General features: G+C 38.6%; 1 protein-coding gene across 2 annotated transcripts in view; it reads left to right on the forward strand.

The window, feature by feature from the left end:
• The window catches only part of scn4ab (sodium channel, voltage-gated, type IV, alpha, b), a 53,928-nt gene that overhangs the window by 27,687 nt on the left and 5,289 nt on the right, over nt 1-20,952 (forward strand). For both annotated transcript variants that reach the window (XM_053231582.1, XM_053231580.1), the window contains exons 6-25: nt 603-694; nt 1,419-1,637; nt 1,805-1,868; nt 3,453-3,594; nt 4,338-4,535; nt 4,986-5,105; nt 5,236-5,341; nt 5,491-5,729; nt 5,842-6,015; nt 9,716-10,072; nt 12,647-13,036; nt 14,552-14,669; nt 15,475-15,629; nt 15,715-15,888; nt 17,238-17,360; nt 18,024-18,308; nt 18,422-18,475; nt 18,743-18,884; nt 19,952-20,052; nt 20,190-20,460. In XM_053231582.1, the coding sequence (XP_053087557.1) occupies nt 603-694; nt 1,419-1,637; nt 1,805-1,868; nt 3,453-3,594; nt 4,338-4,535; nt 4,986-5,105; nt 5,236-5,341; nt 5,491-5,729; nt 5,842-6,015; nt 9,716-10,072; nt 12,647-13,036; nt 14,552-14,669; nt 15,475-15,629; nt 15,715-15,888; nt 17,238-17,360; nt 18,024-18,308; nt 18,422-18,475; nt 18,743-18,884; nt 19,952-20,052; nt 20,190-20,460 (3,524 nt within the window). The remainder of the gene's footprint in view (nt 1-602; nt 695-1,418; nt 1,638-1,804; nt 1,869-3,452; nt 3,595-4,337; nt 4,536-4,985; nt 5,106-5,235; nt 5,342-5,490; nt 5,730-5,841; nt 6,016-9,715; nt 10,073-12,646; nt 13,037-14,551; nt 14,670-15,474; nt 15,630-15,714; nt 15,889-17,237; nt 17,361-18,023; nt 18,309-18,421; nt 18,476-18,742; nt 18,885-19,951; nt 20,053-20,189; nt 20,461-20,952) is intronic.

A 20,952-nucleotide genomic window follows, 5' to 3' on the forward strand; every position in this document is an offset into this window, starting at 1 on the left:
CTGCTTTATAAACACACACACACACACACACACACACGCACACACACACACACACACACACACACACACTCACACACACACACACGCACACACACACTGCAGGCCCCCCTTCTCTCCTTCACTCACTACTATTCTCCCTCCATTTCTCTTTCTACTTTTCTCACTGCTTTTCTTTCTTTCTTTCTTCTTTCCTCTGTACTTTTTCTTTCCTTTTCTTAAAAACATATCTCCATATTCACTTTGTTGAGGCCATTTTATATACTCACTGTCCACTTTATTAGGAACACCTGTACACCTGCCGATTCATGCAATTATCCTATTAGGTCTTCTTAATAATGTGGACAGTGTGTGTAAATATTCAGTATTTTTGTTACAGTAATTACATCAATCAAAAGCAGTAGCCATTACATTAATAAATTACAGTTATAAAGCAGTAGTCAGATGTTATAGAGGTGAGTTGAGCTACACTCTGTACGATGTTCTCAGTAGTGTGTTCACGAAAATGCAGCGCAAGTTTACATATTGAATCGTAATAAGCGATTCAAGGCTGTGATGAATGAGTTTGGATTTCCTGAGTGATTCTGGATGATGTGTGTCTGCAGGTATGTCACTGAGTTTGTGGACTTGGGAAATGTCTCAGCTCTGAGGACCTTCCGTGTGCTTCGAGCCCTGAAGACAATCACTGTAATTCCTGGTGCGTCCTTGAACCCAGTCGACATCACATGAAAGACCGCTATCATGAAAGACCATTTATAAGCATTTACAGGAAATTATTAGCACAGCAATGTTGAATTCTCAAGTCTGATTGGTCAGAAGGTTTTCTATAACAGCAGCTCTGACAGTAATGCAAGTGCAAATCACAGATTTATATTAATGTGTATTATTGCGCTCATTCTAATGTTATTGTTTTTACAGTAAGGGCTAATTTGCAGGAACTTATTCAAATGGTTTAAAAATGTGTTTAATTGGTGATATGGTGAGGTTTTCTGTGCAGAGATGTTTATTTAACATTTATGGAAGGAGTCTCTAGTGTCAGCACTTAGGTTTTCAGACATGGGAAGTCCTTAGGACAGAGGAGTTTATACTTTGCGGTTTCTCTATAACATGAGAAGATGCATTTTTTGTCTTGTTAACTTCAAAAAAGAAAAAGGGAGGGAACAACTGTTTATAGCAACTACAGAAGACTACATATAATGTAAGTGAGAACAATAATGTGAGTGAAGTTTTTTTATACATATATATATATATATATATATATATATATATGTATAAAAAGAGAGCAAGACCCAGGCAGAGACAGACTGTCTGAAAAGACTTCTGGTGCTGCAAACTCATGGCATTTTTTGGAAAAAAATGAATAAAATATAATTGTTAATAGCAGTTGTTTGATGGTCAGAATTCCTGTGTGTGCCCTGCAGGTCTGAAAACCATTGTGGGTGCGCTGATTCAGTCTGTGAAGAAGTTGGGAGACGTCATGATCCTGACCGTCTTCTGTCTCAGCGTTTTCGCCCTCATTGGCCTGCAGCTGTTCATGGGAAATCTGCGCCACAAGTGCATCCTCTGGCCTCCTCACGGCTTAAATGATACCACAGATACAAACAGCACTTTCAACTTTGAAGAGTTCCTCAACAATCCTGGTAACTGGAGTACAGATCTGATCTTAACAAGTTTAACATCAAGAGTCTGCTTGTCTGACATGTTTTAGATTAATATAATATTATTATATTATATTAATCATGCAGGTTTACCAGAAGGCTGTTTGTCATTCTGCTATTCTGCTGATTGTGAGTTCTTTGTTTTGCAGAGTATTACTATTACCTGCCTGGTAGCATAGATCCACTGCTCTGTGGAAACAGCTCGGATGCTGGGTAGGTTGGTCAGACACGTATTTTCCCCTTCACTGGTTATTAAATAATCCATATTTTGGAAATGGAGCAATTCTAAAAACAAAGGTGTCGTGGTCTGGGAAAACCTATCACATGGTAAAACTTTGGCATTTTCTGCTATATATACAGTGGTGTCCAAAAGTCTTAGACTAGTGAAAATGCTTCTATTTTGCATTTTTTTCCCCCAATTTAATACAAAATGTATCATTTCAAAATATACTGTGAACAACAACTTGAGTGAAAAGTTGAATCTTAAAAATACGTACACGAATTTCAGAATTTCTGAATATTTGGTTTGTCCCTTTTTGCTATAAAGACACTGGAGCTGACACACACTCCATATGTTTTTGTAAAACCGGACAATCCATGTTAGATCAAACTGATTGAGTGTCGTCTCTGCATGTGCTTCAGCTGAAGGGCTAGGACTCAAATCAATGTCAGCTGTGGTCAATATCACAGATTTGCGTAAATTTAAATAGTGACCTGGAAATAGTGCAGAATCTTGAATATTTCTTCTTTATTTTTCTCTTCATAACAATGTTTTAATTTTCTTTTAAAATGCTAAAACTTTCTGTTTATTTCAGGGGCTAAAAGAAAAAAAAAAACCCAACCTCCTCTTAGACTTTTGCACTCCACTGTAGTTGAGAAAACTACACGCTTCCCTGAACTGAAATATGTTTGTCTATGTTCAGCTTCCCTGAACTGAAATATGTTTGCACGCATCACAATCACAAATACAGCATTTTAAACTCCACTAAAAGTGAAAACGGAGAAAATCTCAAGAAAATTTAAAGATTTCATTCCAATTCCCCTGAAAGATTTCCTGCCTATTTCTACAATCACAACTGTCATTGTATCACATTATAAGTTTACAATGAGAAATGAGTTCTCACTTTGATCATCAGCATCATCCACATCAGTCTCTGTCTCATCACCTGAGGTAAAAATCACTCTCGGAGTTTAAACACGATCGTCTCTCTTCACTCCACTGATCTCTGTTCACACTAACGTCGGTGAAATAAACACTGATTCATTCACTCACTTCTTTTCAGAAAATTTGTTATCAGTATTGTTTTATTAGGAAATTCCATCGTTCTAAAACCCTGTACAGAGTGTGTATGAGATTAAAATGTAAATAAAAACATTTTCATATTATTTAAAATATATTTGTTGCAGAAAAAAAACTATTTTGATCAAAACCTGATTTAACGTCAGCCACAGCGACAGATGATGGGTTTTCCCCGACCGCCACACATACGAGATGCTTTACAGAGGTGTGCATTGGGGAAAAAAAGTCACAGAAGTGGGCTTTTTTTTTTTTTTTAGTAACTTTCTTAAGGGTGGGATTGGGCAGAATTGGGATTTCGTAAAACAGGTCTGCACACACCTGTACTACTTTGTGGAATAAAGTGCTGAAACAATAATAAATAATAAGAAACTTAATAAGAGTACTGAAAGTATCTAAAAAAAAGTCCTGAGTGTGCAAACTATTTATTTATTCATTCTTAAATCTCCAGCTATGGTGGCGTTTGTGTATAACTGAGCTGTTGACTGTAATTTTGACAGGATGTGTCCTGAGGGATACACGTGTATGAAAGCGGGGAGGAATCCAAATTACGGATACACCAGCTATGACAACTTCGGCTGGGCCTTCCTCGCCCTCTTCCGCCTCATGACACAAGACTTCTGGGAAAACTTGTTCCAGTTGGTTTGTACATTCACATTTTTTTGAGGCTTGCATGATAATATGCACACATTATTCCACTCACCTTTCTTTATTGTTGCTTTGTCATGCTTCACTAATGGAGCTGTGCAGTTATTAAGTAAGTACTGAACCATTTTTACATTTAAAAGTCTGGGCACACGAGTGAATACTCCCTGCAGAGAACGAATGGAGATAGTTACCCTTAAGGAAAAATCATATACGGTTCACGTGTGCTCATGTCTGTAATATGTACTCACACATGAAAAAACATGTGAACAGGCATTTTACCATGTTATGCCCTAAAATTGGAAATAATGTGAATATGAACGCATCCTAATTTAAAAAAAAAAAAAATACATATATATCAATAAACCCATGTGCCCCATACGTGAAAATTAAAACGGGAAAATAAATGAATCATAAGAAAAAAATTACATGTGAAAAATAAAACCACGTCTTACACATAAAAAAAATTAACACGTGAAAAATTAACATATGAAAATAAACGAAGCATGTATAAGAACACGTGAGCAAAAATAAAAGCACACATCCTACATTAGAAAGGTGGATTTAAAAAAAGGTAATTTTAGAAAATTACATGTAAAAGTATTACTGTAATGGTCTTTGCAGAACAAACACCTGAGAAAATCTGATTAGAGTGTATTTTTAAAAAATTTTCTAAAGCAAAATGTCTGGAGATCTTGAGCTTCGCTCGTCACCTGCTGATGCCATCTTGCGTATTTCAGACTCTCCGGGCAGCAGGGAAGACCTACATGATCTTCTTCGTGGTCATCATCTTCTTAGGTTCTTTTTACCTGATCAACCTGATTTTGGCTGTGGTGGCAATGGCGTATGCGGAGCAGAACGAAGCCACTAGAGCTGAAGCTAAAGAGAAGGAGGAGGAGTATGCCAGGATCATGGAACAGCTCAAAAAGCAATCTGAGGCAAGCGTGCTCTCTCATTCTGTCATTAATTTCATTCACTGTTTCCCTAATTAGTATTGCTTGCATGAAGATTGCACTAAATAGCATTCTCAATGGCAATTCACAACTGAGAAGACCTTTTAAACTAGTAATTCATGATTCAAGAACTTTATTTTCATATGCACAATGAAATTCGTAGTTTGCATGTTGTTGTGGATGCTGCAGTAAAAATAAAGGATAAATAATAATAACAATGTGTAATTGTGCAAATTTGGAACAAGATAAAAAATTGGAATAAAAATAGAAAATACAATATAATTACCAAGATTAGCAAGTTTACCATAAAATCATCAAAAGCTAAATCATGTCTGAACATATGTGTTAGTAAGTTAGTAAGTTTTTGAAGATATGAAATACAATATTTTAATATTATACAGATAAAACTTCTAAGTATTTCATTTGTCCGACCAGCTAAAGAGAGTGATGATGAAAGAAAGCATGACCTCGCTCTCGAGCAGAAAGAAAGGTGATGGCAGCGCTGAGTGTGATGAGAATAATGAAGAGCATGGCATTGCTTTGAAACACAGAGAGGTAAAGCACAAACACCAGCGAATCCATCGAATGATTCCTGTAGTTGATCAATATTTAATACTTACAATGCTGCCAAAGCATTACAGTCCAATGTGACTCTAATTTAATTTCCTTTCTGCTGTGTCTAAAGTCTATTGAGGTGTCCAAATCAAATGGATCCAAAGGAAGTTTGGACTTAATAGAAGTTCCTAACCAGCACAACAGGAAAGCCAGTGCAGTGAGCCATACACTAGAAGGTGAAGTTTATTCATGAGTAATGAAAAGTGATTCAACAGATTTGATAGAATAATAAACAACAAGATTATGCATATTTGTTGGTTAAAAGTAGGTCTAGTTGAATGCTTCTTTTGTTTGCAATGAAATAACCTTCTTATTATATTTTCAGAATTAGAAGAGTTGGAAAGACCATGCCCACCTTGCTGGTACAAGTTTGCAGACATTTTCCTAAAGTGGAACTGCTGTACACCATGGATCAGATTCAAAAAATTGGTGTATTTCATTGTGATGGATCCTTTTGTGGACTTGGGCATCACTATCTGCATTGTACTAAACACTGTGTTTATGGCCATGGAACATTATCCAATGACTCATGAGTTTGAACATGTCTTGTCTGTTGGGAATTTGGTAAGGCACTAGATACAAACCTAAATGATACAGTATGTTGCTGGTTTATTCCACTTGCATCCTCTAAATTGCCCTCAAATAAAACCACTAAGTTATGAGCACTTCTTTCTAGGTGTTTACAGGCATCTTCACGGCTGAGATGGTCCTCAAACTCATAGCGATGGACCCATACAACTACTTCCAGGTCGGCTGGAATATATTTGACAGCATCATCGTGACCATGAGTCTTGTGGAACTCGGCTTGGCTAATGTACAAGGGCTCTCTGTGCTCCGGTCCTTCCGACTTGTAAGTAATTGTTTATCCACTTAGCAGAAATTGTATGTGCCAATGAGGTTGTTCATAGATTGTCTTCCTGCAATGCCTGAGTGTATGCCAGCTCTGCTAGCATACTGAATACTAAAGTTAAGATGTTGGAAGACTTATTGCTTCTCGTATCCAAACATCTGAGATTGGACACTCATTACACTAGTCCCTCTATTTCATGTTAAATAAAAGCATGGAGGCAAGAATGAAGAATTTGACCTACAATCGGCGGACGTTTTAGTTGGACATGAGAGATTGGAGCACAGCAAACCTATTGGAGGACTTCACACCTTTGTTTTGGTAAATAGCTGACTTCACACTAGCTGATTCTTCTCAGAGTTCATAGGATGCAAAAGATCACCTTTTATTATATGTATATCTCTTATTTATCTGCAATTTCAGTCCATCAAAAAACAAGCAAACATATGAATGCTAAAAAGCACGAAACTGGGAAGAATCATATAGTGTGGTGTTGGCATTTCTGGAGAAAAATTGGAGAGTTTTTGCACTTTGCTCTTTTATTATGTTTATGCGTGAAGCAATAGGCCCAAGCTACTTTATTTTTTGAGTAGCTGCGTTTACAACAGCTTGCCATACTCAGCCTGTCAGTGTGCTGGAATGTGCACATAGTGCTTGTGTGCGTTTGAACCAATTTAGGTATTTCTGTTTGAATAACCCATTACATAAAGGAGGAAACACTGCTGAAATTATTTTGCCTGAGTAGGTAAGTCTTGTATCAGGAAGGGAAGGGCTGAAGCATGCTGTATAACATAGGATTTTATAGTTGCATGTTCATGTAAGAAAGGTAAAAAAAAATAAACTGTGTAAAATATGGCAGCAGGAATGGGTCAGAGCTTGAGACAAACTAGGTGTGAGGGCCTGAGAGAAATTGTAAAACAGAAAACGGACAGGATTTACAAGAGAGATTGACAATTAGGCAGGATGGGTGATGCAGGGGGAGGATCTATAAGACAGACTGGTATTGGGGCAGAATGGGTGATGCAGGGGGAGGATCTATAAGAGAGAAAGGTGTTGGGGCAGGATGGGTGATGCAGGGGTAGGATCTATAAGACAGACTGGTATTGGGGCAGAATGGGTGATGCAGGGGGAGGATCTATAAGAGAGAAAGGTGTTGGGGCAGGATGGGTGATGCAGGGGGAGGATCTATAAGAGAGAAAGGTGTTGGGGCAGGATGGGTGATGCAGGGGGAGGATCTATAAGACAGACTGGTATTGGGGCAGAATGGGTGATGCAGGGGGAGGATCTATAAGAGAGAAAGGTGTTGGGGCAGGATGGGTGATGCAGGGGGAGGATCTATAAGACAGACTGGTATTGGGGCAGAATGGGTGATGCAGGGGGAGGATCTATGAGATAGATGAAAACTGGGGTAGAAGGGAAGAAGGAGTGGCAATATTTTGGGAAACAGGCCTGAGACAAATTGTGAAACAGTGCCACAGCAGCATTTTGGCAAGGGGCAGGACTGACAAGAGAAAGCGACACAGAATGGGTGATGCAGTAGCAGCGTTGATCAACACTGGAGCATAATATGTGATGCAATGACCCTGACTGAAGAAAGAGATTGACACTGGGGCATGATGTGTGATGCTGCACCAGAATTGATGAGATACTGTAGATCATCACTGGGGCATGATATGTGATGCAGGGGCAGGACAGAGGAGGAAGATGGATACTGGATCAGGATGGGTGACTCAGGACCACGATTGATGTGAAAGATCAACACTGGGGCATGTTGGGTGATGCAGGGGCAGGTTTGAGGAGAGAAATTGACAGGGATGCAAGATTGGTAACACAGGAAGTAGAATGAGGACAGACATTGACAGTGGGGACCAGTGGATGGTGCAGGGCCAGAATTGGTGAGACATTAGGCAGGGTGAATGAGCCAGGGACATGATCTATTAGAGAGACCAACAGTGGAATAGGATGGGTGATGCAGTGGCAGGATCTATGAGAGAGACTGACACTGTTACAGGGTGAATGATGTAGGGACAGGACTGACAAGAGACTGAGAAAAGACAGTAAAGCAGCATATACCACTTAAGCTCAGGATTAAGTGCCTGGGCTGCTATAGAATTGCTTGCCTTAACCAGACAGACACAGGCATAGGTTTGGCGGTGGAAGCCATGTGCATGGGACTACTGATACTTTATTTATTTGGGAGAGCAGGGTCCCTGGTGGCCAGCAGCAGAGCGGGATTTTAAAGGATGGTGACGTGAAAGTGACAGTGGGCTGAGAGGCTATCTTGCCTTTCCTGCCATTTCCCTGAACTGCAGGGTCTACAGCCTAACACTCCCACAACACAGCTAGTAGCTAGTAGGCCAGATGGCCTGCTGATGGTAAGAATTTTAGCAAGCTTCACTCTTGCTGATAGCTGAAACAAGGTAACAAGAAACCATCTCTCTCACTGTTAAAAATAATTCTCAGCAAATCACTGAGAGATCATAACGGACATTTTTTTCAGGCAGTCTACTCAATTTATAAATATAAAGTATGAAGAGGGAGCAAAACTCTTGCAGTACCATTAGAAATATTGACACATCATTAGACGGACCAGCTTTATCAGCTTGATCTACTTGAATGGAGTGAGACAAGACATCTCACTGCTTCTCCTCAAACTCTTTCATTTGACTCAGTAGTTCTGTTACTATAAATTTACTATATCCAATCTTCTATTTCACAGAGAACCAAGGGAATGGCAGATGTAATCCCGCAGTGTATTTCTCAGGGGTTAAATTCAAGCATTATTGTCATAATCCATCAAATCTTAGGCAGATGCTTTAAAAAGATTGACCTAGTTCTAAAACACCCCAGTCACTACTCATAATAAAGATCTTAAAGGCTAATGCATTTAGAAAGTGTGTGAATTCAGAAGGACCTTAATTTTTAGCCATGGCTTCCAATGTGTTTTAAAACATATGTTCGCAGAATGCTTTTGTGTTCACATTATGATGTAGCTAGTTAGCAACAAGAATGGCCCCAGGGTTCTTTACAGATCATGCTATCACTGTAATTGTAACATACATTTCTGTGTTGCTTGGCCATGAAACTTGTGCACAAATATTCTATGCTTTTTTAATCGCTGCCTACAGCTGACTCATGGCTTCAGATAACCCTCGCACAGACTTTTGTTGCTAACCCATTGTGTGATGCAGTTACGTACACTGTGGTTTTTGTACACACATGCAGAATATAAACATTTTTATTCAATGAAGTTCATAAATTATCAGAATGTACAAATGTGTTGCTGCAGTATTTTTATACTTTATAAGTGATATACATGATGTATTTGATTTTTGGGCCAATTCCCCATCATTGTATCCAATAAGCTCTTGTTGTCTGGATGAAGACTTTGGCAGTGGGGAACGGGGGGGTGGAGTGGTAGTATTCGCATAGTTCATGATAGATATAGTGAGCATAGAGAAAATCTTGAGTGGGTCACATGAATTTTACAATGAGATAATAGTAAATATGCCATAGTAAGCTATTATGTAAACTCCTCCCTCATTGCAAACATTGCAGTGATTCCGTCATCTCCAAAGGTTTATTGTCACTGCTTGTCGGCTTGTTAAATGGTGTGTCATCTGACCACATACTGGTATTTCTTGATGGTTCTTTTCAAGCTAACCAATATATATAATCATGTTGTAACTAATGTTTAATACAGATGCGTGTCTTCAAGTTGGCAAAGTCATGGCCTACCCTGAACATGCTGATTAAGATCATTGGTAACTCTGTGGGTGCCCTGGGGAACCTGACCCTCGTCCTAGCCATCATCGTCTTCATCTTTGCTGTGGTGGGCATGCAGCTGTTTGGGAAGAGCTACAGGGACTGTGTTTGTAAAATCTCTGAGAGCTGTGAACTGCCACGCTGGCACATGACAGACTTCTTCCACTCGTTCCTAATTGTGTTTCGGATCCTGTGTGGCGAGTGGATTGAAACCATGTGGGACTGCATGGAGGTGGCAGGCCAGGCCATGTGCATTATCGTCTTCATGATGGTCATGGTGATTGGAAACCTGGTGGTGAGTATCACCCCAGTCATGTAGTTACAACAAGTCTGTCTGAATGTTTTTTCGACTAGATCCATGGCTCTCATTGTGGGGCCCGGGAGCCCTAAGGGGTCTATGATGAATAACCAGGGAGACCACTATTTTCTAATTTTGTTACAGTGGTGCAAACAACAAACCCATCAATCACTATCAGAGTTATTACACCTACAAATCATTCTTAAAATAGTTTTTAAAAAATCAGCACAAGAATTACTAACTACATCAGGAATATTTTACTATAAACACACTGAATGTGTTTCAGGGTTCCTTTAAGGGTTCTTACAAAGTGACATACCAAAGAAGCCTTTACACACACTATTCAACATCTACTGAGGCCTGTATACTAATTGTGACATCCATTACATTGAAAGGTCCAAAACATTGGACAGGTCTCTCTGAGATAATTAACTTGTGACACGCCACTCGTGCTTGGAACTCTCCTGCAAGTCTGATATCCCTAAATACGCTGGAGTGGATGTTGCTGGACGTGCTTGGGAAGACAGATCTGTCATAGACCTTCTATCCTGTAGAGTAGATCATGTGATCCTCTCACTAGAAGTTAATTATACATAGGGCTTATTTGAGTATCAACCAGCCATTTACTATAAATGTAACCAGGCAGATTTCCGTTTCAGCTATTCATAGAGCAAAGAGGAAATAGCTCATCCGATGAGGTAGTTAAACTGGCGAACAGAGTCTTTTTCTGAGATCCTTTGAAGGGGGATATGGAGATATGTTTAGGTAATAAGTACTATTTCCAACAGCAAGAACAGGAAAAATGAGCTAAAAACTCAAAGCTAAAAGTTGAGCTCAAAACCTGTATATGTATATATATATATATATATATATATATATATATATATATATATATATATATATATATATGTATATACAGTCAGGTCTGGAAGTATTTGGACAATGACAGAGTTTTTGTGATTTTGCCTTTATACACCACCACAGTGGATTTGAAATGAAACAATCAAAAGGATGTGAACCAGGATGTGATTGAAGTGGCATTATGTGGCATTACCATTTAGGAATTACAGCCATTTTAACAAAGTACTTCCATTTTCAGGGGCTCAAAGGTATTTGGACAATTGAGTGACAAGAAGTTAATTGACCAGTTGTGGTCCATTCCCTCATTACTTCAAGACAAATTAAGCAGATAAAAGGTCTAGAGTTGATATCAGGTATTGAGTTGGCATTTGGCAGCTGTTCGACTGGAGGGACCAATATGTAGTCCAAGGAGATGCAAGTGAAGGAGGCCATCATTAGGCTGAAAAAACAGCATAAATCTATAAGAGAGATAGCAAAAACCTTAGGTGTGGCCAAATCAACAGTTGGGTACATTCTTAAAAAGAAAGAAAGCACTGGTGAGCTCAACAACATTGAAAGGCCTGGAAGACCACGCCTTCATGAATGTAAATACAGAGGGTTTACAGCAAGGTGCAAACCACTGGTAACATTCAAGAACAGGAAAGCCAGATTAGACTTTGCCAGAAAATATCTAAAAAAGCCTCCCATGTTCTGGAATAAGATTCTTAAGACTGATGAAACCAAGATTAAACTTGTACCAGAATGATGGGATGAGAAAAGTATGGCAAAAGAAAGGAACAGCTGATGATCCAAAGTATACCACATCATGTGTCAAACATGGTGGAGGCAGTGTTACGGCATGGGCATGTATGGCTGCCAGTGGAACGGGCTCGCTGGTGATGTGACTGCTGACAGAAGTAGCAAGATGAATTCTGAGGTGTATAGGGCTATACTCTCTGCTCACATTCAGCCAAATGCTACAAAACTGATAGGACGCCGCTTCACAGTGCAGGTGGACAATGACCATAAACATGCTGCAAAAGCAACTCAAGACTTTTTGAAGGCAAAGAAATGGAATATTCTTCAATGGCCAAGTCAGTCGCCTGATCTCAACCCAATAGAGCATGCTTTTCACTTACTGAAGACAAGACTGAAGGCAGAAAGACCCACAAACAAGCAGCAACTGAAGGTGGCTGCAGTGAAGGCCTGGCAAAGCAACTCCAGGGAGGAAACTCAGAATTTGAGTTTTGAGAACATGGGCTCCAGACTTCCGACAAAGGATTTTCATCCAAGTATTAAAATTATGGTTATATTTACAATTATGTCACTTTGTCCAAATACCTTTGAGCCCCTGAAAATGGAGGTACTTTGCTGAAAATGGCTGTAATTCCTAAATGGTAAATGCCATATTTTTGTGGAACCTCTTAAAATAAAGCTGAAAGTCTACACTTCCATCACATCTTGATTGTTTTATTTCAAATCTATTGTGGTTGTGTGTATACTTCCAGACCTGACTGTATATATATATGTATATATATATATATATATATATATATATATATATATATATATATATATATATATATATATATATATATTTCTTTTGCCAAATTATTACATTATTCTTTTCTTAAGACAAAAGTGTGCTACTGAACCATATTCTACTGAGACTGTTGGCTTTAGGGAACAGATTAAAAAGAACATGATACAGATAACTTTTGGTTCTTACAGGTCCTGAATCTCTTCCTGGCGTTGCTGCTCAGCTCCTTCAGTGGAGACAATTTGGCATCGTCAGACGAAGATGGTGAAATGAACAACCTACAGATTGCCATATCAAGAATCAGCAGGGGCATTGACTGGGTCAAGACCTTAATTATAACACATGTAAGGCGTTTGTTTGGCCTGAAACCAAAGGAAGAAGAGAAGAAAGGAAATGATTTAGTCCTGAACCACATGGACACGGGTGAGTCAGGAGACGAGACTAAGGAGGAGCTGAAACAGCTTGATGGTGCTCTTAGAATGGCTATTGTTCCTGTCGCAAAGGGAGAGTCTGATGTTGAAAGCCCTGATGATGATGACAGTGCTTCTGAGAATGAAGAGAAGATCGATGAAAAAAAGAAAGTGAGTTTGTTCCTATAAAAATATAAAATTATGTTAACAATACAGTGACATTAATAGGTCCCAAGTGCCTCCCAAGATGCTTCCCTTACACATACTGTTTTTTTTTTGTCAGACACAAATTTTCTTTGTTAATTATCAACATATTATTAGATTATATGGAGCATCCACCATAAACGTCCATGTGAATTAGTCGATACTATACGATAATAAAGAATAACAGATTAAAATGAGCGCATTACTATAAAACTGTGATTTGTGTTAGTGTCAGATGAAAGTTCTAGAAATTTAATGAACATCTTCTTACCAATCATAATCAAAACGAATATGAAAACTCTTACACCTGAAAACCTCATTTAAATTCACATCTGTGGATATCATGGCCAGTATGTGGCTGGACAGAGAGAAACAGAGACACTCTGAGTGTTTTTATGGGTGTAGAGGAGGTCAGGTGTCACAGTGACGGAGCGTGGGAAAGAGCACCAGCGCAGGATGATTAGTTAACCTGTTCGTCAACTACCTGACCTCTTGGGTTCCTCTTTCACTCATTCTTCCTACCTAGAAGTTTCACTTTGTGTAACATAGCCGTGTATCTAAAAATCTGTCTGTACATGCATTTTAGTAGTTTATGAATAGTAAAGGTAAGCAGTGCCGCTTGAGGTCAGATATTTTGTTAAACATTTGTTTCAATGAGGCACATAAGCCCTGACTCATTAGGCAACTGTTTGTTGGTATGTCTGCAAACTGGGTTGAATTACGCGGCTCACATAACATACTCTCGCGTGTCTAAATGCTTGCCATAACACCGGCAGCCATGTTTCTCCACAGGGAAGGGGATACATAGCTGAAGTGGAGGCAGTGGTGCTAAGCAATCAGCTCTACTTCACTAGAATTTAACCAGGCGAAAGCCACAATCAAACGACCGCAAGTGATCTTTATTTATGCCATGTTGCCTCAATTTCTACTATAAAATAAACTTGACAATTTTAAATGTAGAAGTACTTCATATGGAATTATACAAAAAAAAAAAAATGACAGCTGGAAATATGCTAATGGATAAACAGCATGGTACTGTGCTTTATCAGACAGATCTGTTTACTCCTTAAGCTTCAGTTACATGTGGCTACGTCAGTGAAAGAGGAATACCGTCCAAATCCGAGGGATGGATTTATGCAGCACACTTATCATTCACAGTGTCTTCTTCATGCTGCTAAATATAACTCCTTTTGAACTGTGCCTGTAAAGCCAGATATATTCTCGTACAAGATGTCCTGAGCTCTCTAGCTAAGAAATCTAGACAGAAATAGTACAGGAAAACACAGTGACAGCTCAAAAATAAATACAAGATAAAGATCTGGTTTGGTTGTGAGTGTTTCAGCTTTTTCAGATTTTTCCACAAATGCCCCTTTTTTCAGTAGAGTCTGCATCTAGACCCTTCTCCATATTTTGCACCTCTGACACAGCACACTGAAGATGTTCTGACGGGTATATCTTTTATTTAACACCTCTTTCGGACAGCTGAAAGATGCAGACGACTCGTCCAGCTGCAGCACCGTGGACAAACCTCCAGAGGTGGAAGAGGCGGATTCAGAGGATGAACCAGATCCCATCACCCCAGTGGACTGCTGCACAGAGAGTGAGACTCACTAAGCTCTGGTTTTTTTCAGTGTCTCCAAATGGGAAGCAGGTTAACCCAGATACCATACTATTAAAAAAGGACTTACAGGCTGCTCAGTAGCATAGATATCCCTGCTAAAAAAAAATCCAGCTTGGTCTGACCACCTTCTAAAATATTGGCTGAGCTGCTCAAACTGGTAGGCCATCAATGTAATTATTATCCAGTGTCCTTACTTATTGATTAAACAGTAAATGTTGATATTTTGTAATTGCCTTAATGTTGACCACAGTGGTGCTGCCTCACTGTTCCAGGATCCCTGCTTCAATCCTGAGCTCAGGTTACTCTCTGTGCAGAGTTTTGCATGTTGGGTTTCTCTGAATACCACCTCCCAAAAATGTTCAGGTGGATTGCCTATGCCAAATTGCCCCTAGTGATGGTGTGTGCATGGTGCCTGGTGACGGCCTGGTGTCCCATACAGGGTGTATTCCCATCATGCACCAATGTTTCCAGGATCCACTGCCACCCTGACGAGGATAAAACACATACTGAAGATAAATGAATGAGAAATCACCTTACTGGGGGCACAGTGGTACAGAGTGGTGGAAAAATAACTTGTCTGTGATGTAGAATGAGTAGCAGTAATTCAGATACTGTTTTCTTTCTTCCGGTTGGTCAGACTACACTGGAAAGCACTGTTTTCTAAAGTAGATTTGTGTAATGGTATCTGAGTGAGAACTGAATTGTCTAGGACTAACATTTTAACATCATAAAATTTAAATGAAAATTTTGAATTTATCCCTATCTCCCACCCCCTGCATTAAAGAATGCATTAGACGCTGCCCGTGCCTGGATGTGGACGTCACCAAGGGCAAAGGAAAGGCATGGTGGAACTTCCGTAAGACCTGTTACGCCATTGTGGAGCACAACTATTTTGAGACCTTCATCATCTTCATGATTCTCCTCAGCAGCGGTGCCTTGGTGAGCTGAATGGAAAGGTGTTGATACAGTGAAAGACTGTTTTTTGAGAGGTGGTACATCTCATGTTTTCTTCTTCTCTGATCAGGCATTTGAGGATATTTACATTGAGCAGCGACGAGTGATTAAAATCATTCTCGAATATGCAGATCAGGTCTTCACCTACGTTTTTGTCGTCGAGATGCTCCTGAAATGGTTTGCGTATGGTTTCAAGACCTATTTCACCAATGCATGGTGCTGGCTGGACTTCCTCATTGTTGATGTATGTCTTTATGTTTATCATGTCAAAGTAAAATCTAATATGCAATATTTATAGACTGATCAAGGAAATTATACCATACATGATGGAATGACTGGAGGTGAAACTGAGTAAATCATTTTCTAGAAGAGTTATTTTTTCTTACTGATTGGCACAGACCTAATGTTCAAACGCACCACTCTGGAGTTTAGTTAAAACATATGCAGCAATTCAAACTTTATGTGTCTCCCAAGGGGAAAGTTGGTTTCCCAAGTACCATACTATTAAAAATAAATATTTTGAGACTACTCAGTAGCATAGATAGCTACAACAGTGGGACCTAAGTGGGATAGGAATCAGCTAGGATCGACATTTAGCCAATAATGCAACTAGCATCTATGTGTTTTCTTTCTTATCTCTGTAAGATGAGTTTCAATGCACTCCATCACCAGCCGGTATTACTCTCAGAAATAAAGGCACCCAACATTTTCTTGTCACTGCAGTGACACTGGAGTATCATGGCCACGTTTTGTACCTATAGTGTGTAGCTTTATGTGCGAAGGTACATATGGTGTACTTTTAATTAGCTTTCAGTGTCATGTTCCTTAAGGTCCAATTATGTTCCTTGGGTTTCCAGGTAAAATATACATACTAAAGGTACAAAACACATCCCCTTAATGGTACCACCTCAGCAAAAAAGAAGAGTACAGTTTGGTACCTTTATTTCTGAGTGTGTACACGAAGTCTTACACACAACTGGACAATTGATAAGCCAGATTGTGGAAAAATGCACACAGATATTCAGAAAAAGAAATTTGATGCTCTGGTTGCTATGGTGATGACAAAACTAAGCCATTTATGAAGGCGATCTCTTTAAAGTGTATAGCTCAACCAACATCGCTAATGTAGTCAATGAATATGAGTAATGGCAGTGGTGGAAACAGTACAAATTACACTGACAAAAGTAAAAGTAGTGATCAAGACAATTACTCAAGTAAGAGTAAATGTAAAGCATTAAAAACTAAATTGTTTTGATAAACTGGATTAGGGATGCTCATCTGTCTCTACTGTCTCACATATTGCTGCTGCTTGTCAGTGCATTCGGTGCCTGATGTGTAGACTTTCATCAGGAACCTGCTTTAATTTGACTGAATCTCAAATTGAATTATTTAAAATTTCTGTCTTTTAATTGGCTTACAGTGCTCTGGGCTTAAATATATATATATATAAATTTTATTATTTATTATTAAGATGAATATTTTATTGAAGAAAAAAACTCTAGTAAAAGCAATAAGATTTGACATGTAGCTTCAGTGCTAGCATTTTTTGCTTACGATTCCTTTACCTTTTGAAATTGTAAAATTATCACACAGGTCTCCCTGATCAGCCTGACAGCTAACATTCTGGGTTACTCCGAGCTCGGACCCATCAAATCCCTGAGGACCTTGAGGGCTCTGAGGCCACTTCGTGCCCTGTCCAGATTTGAGGGAATGAGGGCAAGTACATGATTTCCCCTTTGTCAGACTGATCGGGGTTCAATTCAAATATATTCGATTTTATTTGTATAGTGATAGATATTCACACAAAGCAGCTAAACAGAAATCCGGTTGTAGATTTAGATGCCTAATGAACAATCCAGAGGCAACAGTGGTGAGGAAAAGTTCTGTGAGATGACGTGAGGAAGAAACACTGAGAGGAGTCAAAAGAGGACTCAAAACCCCGTCCTCTTCTGAGGGACACTGAATAGAGGGATTAGAAATCATTACAGTGTACAGGTGAAGAGTAAAGACACACAGGTCTGAGTGTGTGGAAAGTTTGTTCGGTATGAGCAGACTGTAAATGACAGTCCTGGGATGAACTTCAGGACAGTCTTTATGATTACAGCAGGTACACATCTACAGTATCCAGGTGAGATTATACACTGAAACAAGGGTGCGAACTGTTTTTGGGAAGTGCAGATCATCAAGGTGTCCATGTGGAACCATCCACGGCAGCAGAGTGTAGGTTCAGTCTAGTGAATACTACGTGTACATGAAGAACCTGATCCCAGAGCAGGGCTTGCATTCAAAGGCAGTTTATAGCTATGGCTTTTATTAACTTTTACGAACTACTTGTATTTAGGTTTAAAAGTGGTTTTGAATTCTTGTGAATGTCCTCAGGTGGTGGTTAACGCCCTGGTTGGAGCCATCCCCTCCATATTTAACGTGATGCTGGTGTGTCTGATCTTCTGGCTGATCTTCAGCATTATGGGTGTGAACCTGTTTGCTGGAAAATTCTACTATTGCTTTAACACAACCTCTGAAGAGTATTTCTTACATGAAGAGGTGAACAACAAAAGTGAATGCTTCGAGCTGATAATAAATAATCATACAGAAGTGCGATGGATGAACACAAAGGTCAACTACGATAACGTGGGCATGGGCTACCTCGCCTTGCTGCAAGTGGTTAGTGTTCATACACAACTGAATGGAAAGATGGATGGATGGGGGTATGGTTAGAAAATACTAATTCCTTGTTTTGTTTTGGTTATATATCTTAATTTCTTGCTGGTTCACAGGCAACATTTAAAGGTTGGATGGACATCATGTATGCTGCTGTGGATTCTCTTGAGGTAAGGTTCATTCTTCAGAGGTACAGAGAAACACTGGACTTGTTTCCTCAAGTACTTGCCATAACCTGATGAATAATAATTAATAGATGCATGATACAAGGTCTAGGAGTGATAGCAAACAAGTTGACATATATTAACATTATGTTGTCAACTGATATTAACTGACATTACATCTAAATATAAATGTATGAAGAATGAATGCAGTGAGGAGGTATTACATTTAACACTGCTTTTCCATGCTCTTTTCACTTTTCCCTCTTTAACTAGGTGGAGGAGCAGCCACAATATGAGGCAAACCTCTACATGTACCTGTACTTTGTTATTTTCATCATCTTTGGGTCCTTCTTTACCCTCAATTTATTCATCGGTGTCATCATTGATAACTTCAACCAACAAAAATCAAAGATAAGTATCACTAACACAAAATAAGATGACAATTGCCAACAGTCTCAGTCTGTTGGACAAAATTGTTTTTTTTTTTCAAGTGGAATCGATAAATGAACTGCACTGAAAGTTTAAACACATGGGTTTGTATGTAAGGAATAAAACACTTGGGGGTGTGCTGTTATAGGATAACAATCAACGACAGGGTGTAGTGATGAAATGGAGTTACTGTTGCCATCTCAAAGTTGATTATTTTCCTTAAAACACCACATCCCATAGTGCTTCATTCCTCCTGTACCAAAGCAATTTGCAGATTGTTTAAGAATGATATATGATATAATATCAGTGTGTAGCCACATTTAATAATGTGGAATGTCTTCAAAAACTGGTTTAGTTTAGTTCTTGTCATCACTTACGTTACAGCAGCTATAAACAGCTATAAACCCTCTCCAGCCTCTCTCTCTCATCAAGACAAAAAAAAAAAAAACACAGCATAAACTCCTCCATCCTGAAGACCTTCCAATTGTGATACTTACTGACACTGAACACTCCTTCCATGAATATTAAATATTAATAACATCACCTTAAAGAAAACTTCACTATATCAACAATTATACATGTTTCTTTGTCAAACAACAGCACATTTTAATCCCTTTTTATTATTCGTAAATTATGTGGAGTGTCCCTGTGAATGAGCTGTTACTATAGAAACGATAACGTATTAAAACAACAGCATTAATTAATCAACACCTTCTTGAGAATTCAGCAATATGTTATAAATAAAGTAATCTAAATCACTGTAAAACATATGGCTTGAATGTGAATATATTTTCATTTTGCAGATATAATTAATGCATTGTACAAATAATGTGCAATCTGTAATTAGCCTATGGCAGAAATAATAATAATAATAATAATAATAATAATAATAATAATAATAATTATTATTATAATGAAAAAATCTTCAAAAATTGGTAACCCTAAGTAAGGCATGTTCATGATCATGTCAAATGTGTAAAAATATATTATATAATATGGTTTTGGGAGTTTAAGACATAAAGAATAATTGTCTTACCGTGTTTCCTTACTTAGGAGGACAAGACCTCTTCATGACAGAGGAGCAGAAGAAATATTATAACGCTATGAAGAAACTCGGCTCTAAGAAACCACAGAAGCCGATCCCACGCCCCCAAGTAGGTTCAGTACTCAATGTAATGGATAAATAAATTAAATCTACCAATGAATGCCACGTTTTACAAGCAAAATGTCTGTTTGTAAATAATTGTAAATAAATCTTTTTCCTCACATCTGCTGTCTGAACTTCCTGCAGAATTGTTTCCAAGGCTTCATCTTCGACATTGTCACAAAGCAGTTCTTTGACATCCTGATTATGGCCTTGATCTGTCTGAACATGATCACTATGATGGTGGAGACGGATGACGAGAGCCAAGAGGTTGAAGAAATCCTGTACTTCATCAACTTCGTCTTTATCGTCATATTCACTGGAGAGTGTGTGCTCAAGCTCCTCGCCTTGCGACAGTATTTCTTTCACGTTGGTTGGAATATTTTTGATTTTATTGTGGTCATTCTTTCAATCTTAGGTGAGTACTGGAGTTCAGTTTAGAGAGAAAGTCATATTAGCATTAATTAGTATGTGTTAATAATAGTATTAATTAACTAATTAGCATTTTTAGACTCATTTGCCCTGATTTACTGAGATGCTAAGTAACTGTACTCAATCAGCTTGAATACAGTGAAAGTGTATCCATGTTTTGTTTATTTGTAATGAAACCTGCTGTCGGCATCGGAGGCGTGATTGTGCAGTGAATATCTGATATGAGCCCAATTTTAAAATGGTAATATTAAGTCATTATTAATTTTTATTTTAAAATACTGGGACATTATTTAGAGATTATTTATTTTGTTTTCAAATAGTGGAAACAGAGAACACAAACTTAAAACCTGCCCTTCTGTTGTATTAATTTACGAATATCCCTGTCGTGCACTTTTAGGTAGAAACGGCGCAATCCACATATTCGTTAAGGCAAATGTGCAAAACAGAAAAGCCAATCCTCCACAGATTCTGTTAGTTA

This window comes from Pangasianodon hypophthalmus, chromosome 29 (assembly GCF_027358585.1).
Source record: "Pangasianodon hypophthalmus isolate fPanHyp1 chromosome 29, fPanHyp1.pri, whole genome shotgun sequence".
In the NCBI taxonomy this organism is placed as follows: Eukaryota; Metazoa; Chordata; class Actinopteri; order Siluriformes; family Pangasiidae; genus Pangasianodon; species Pangasianodon hypophthalmus.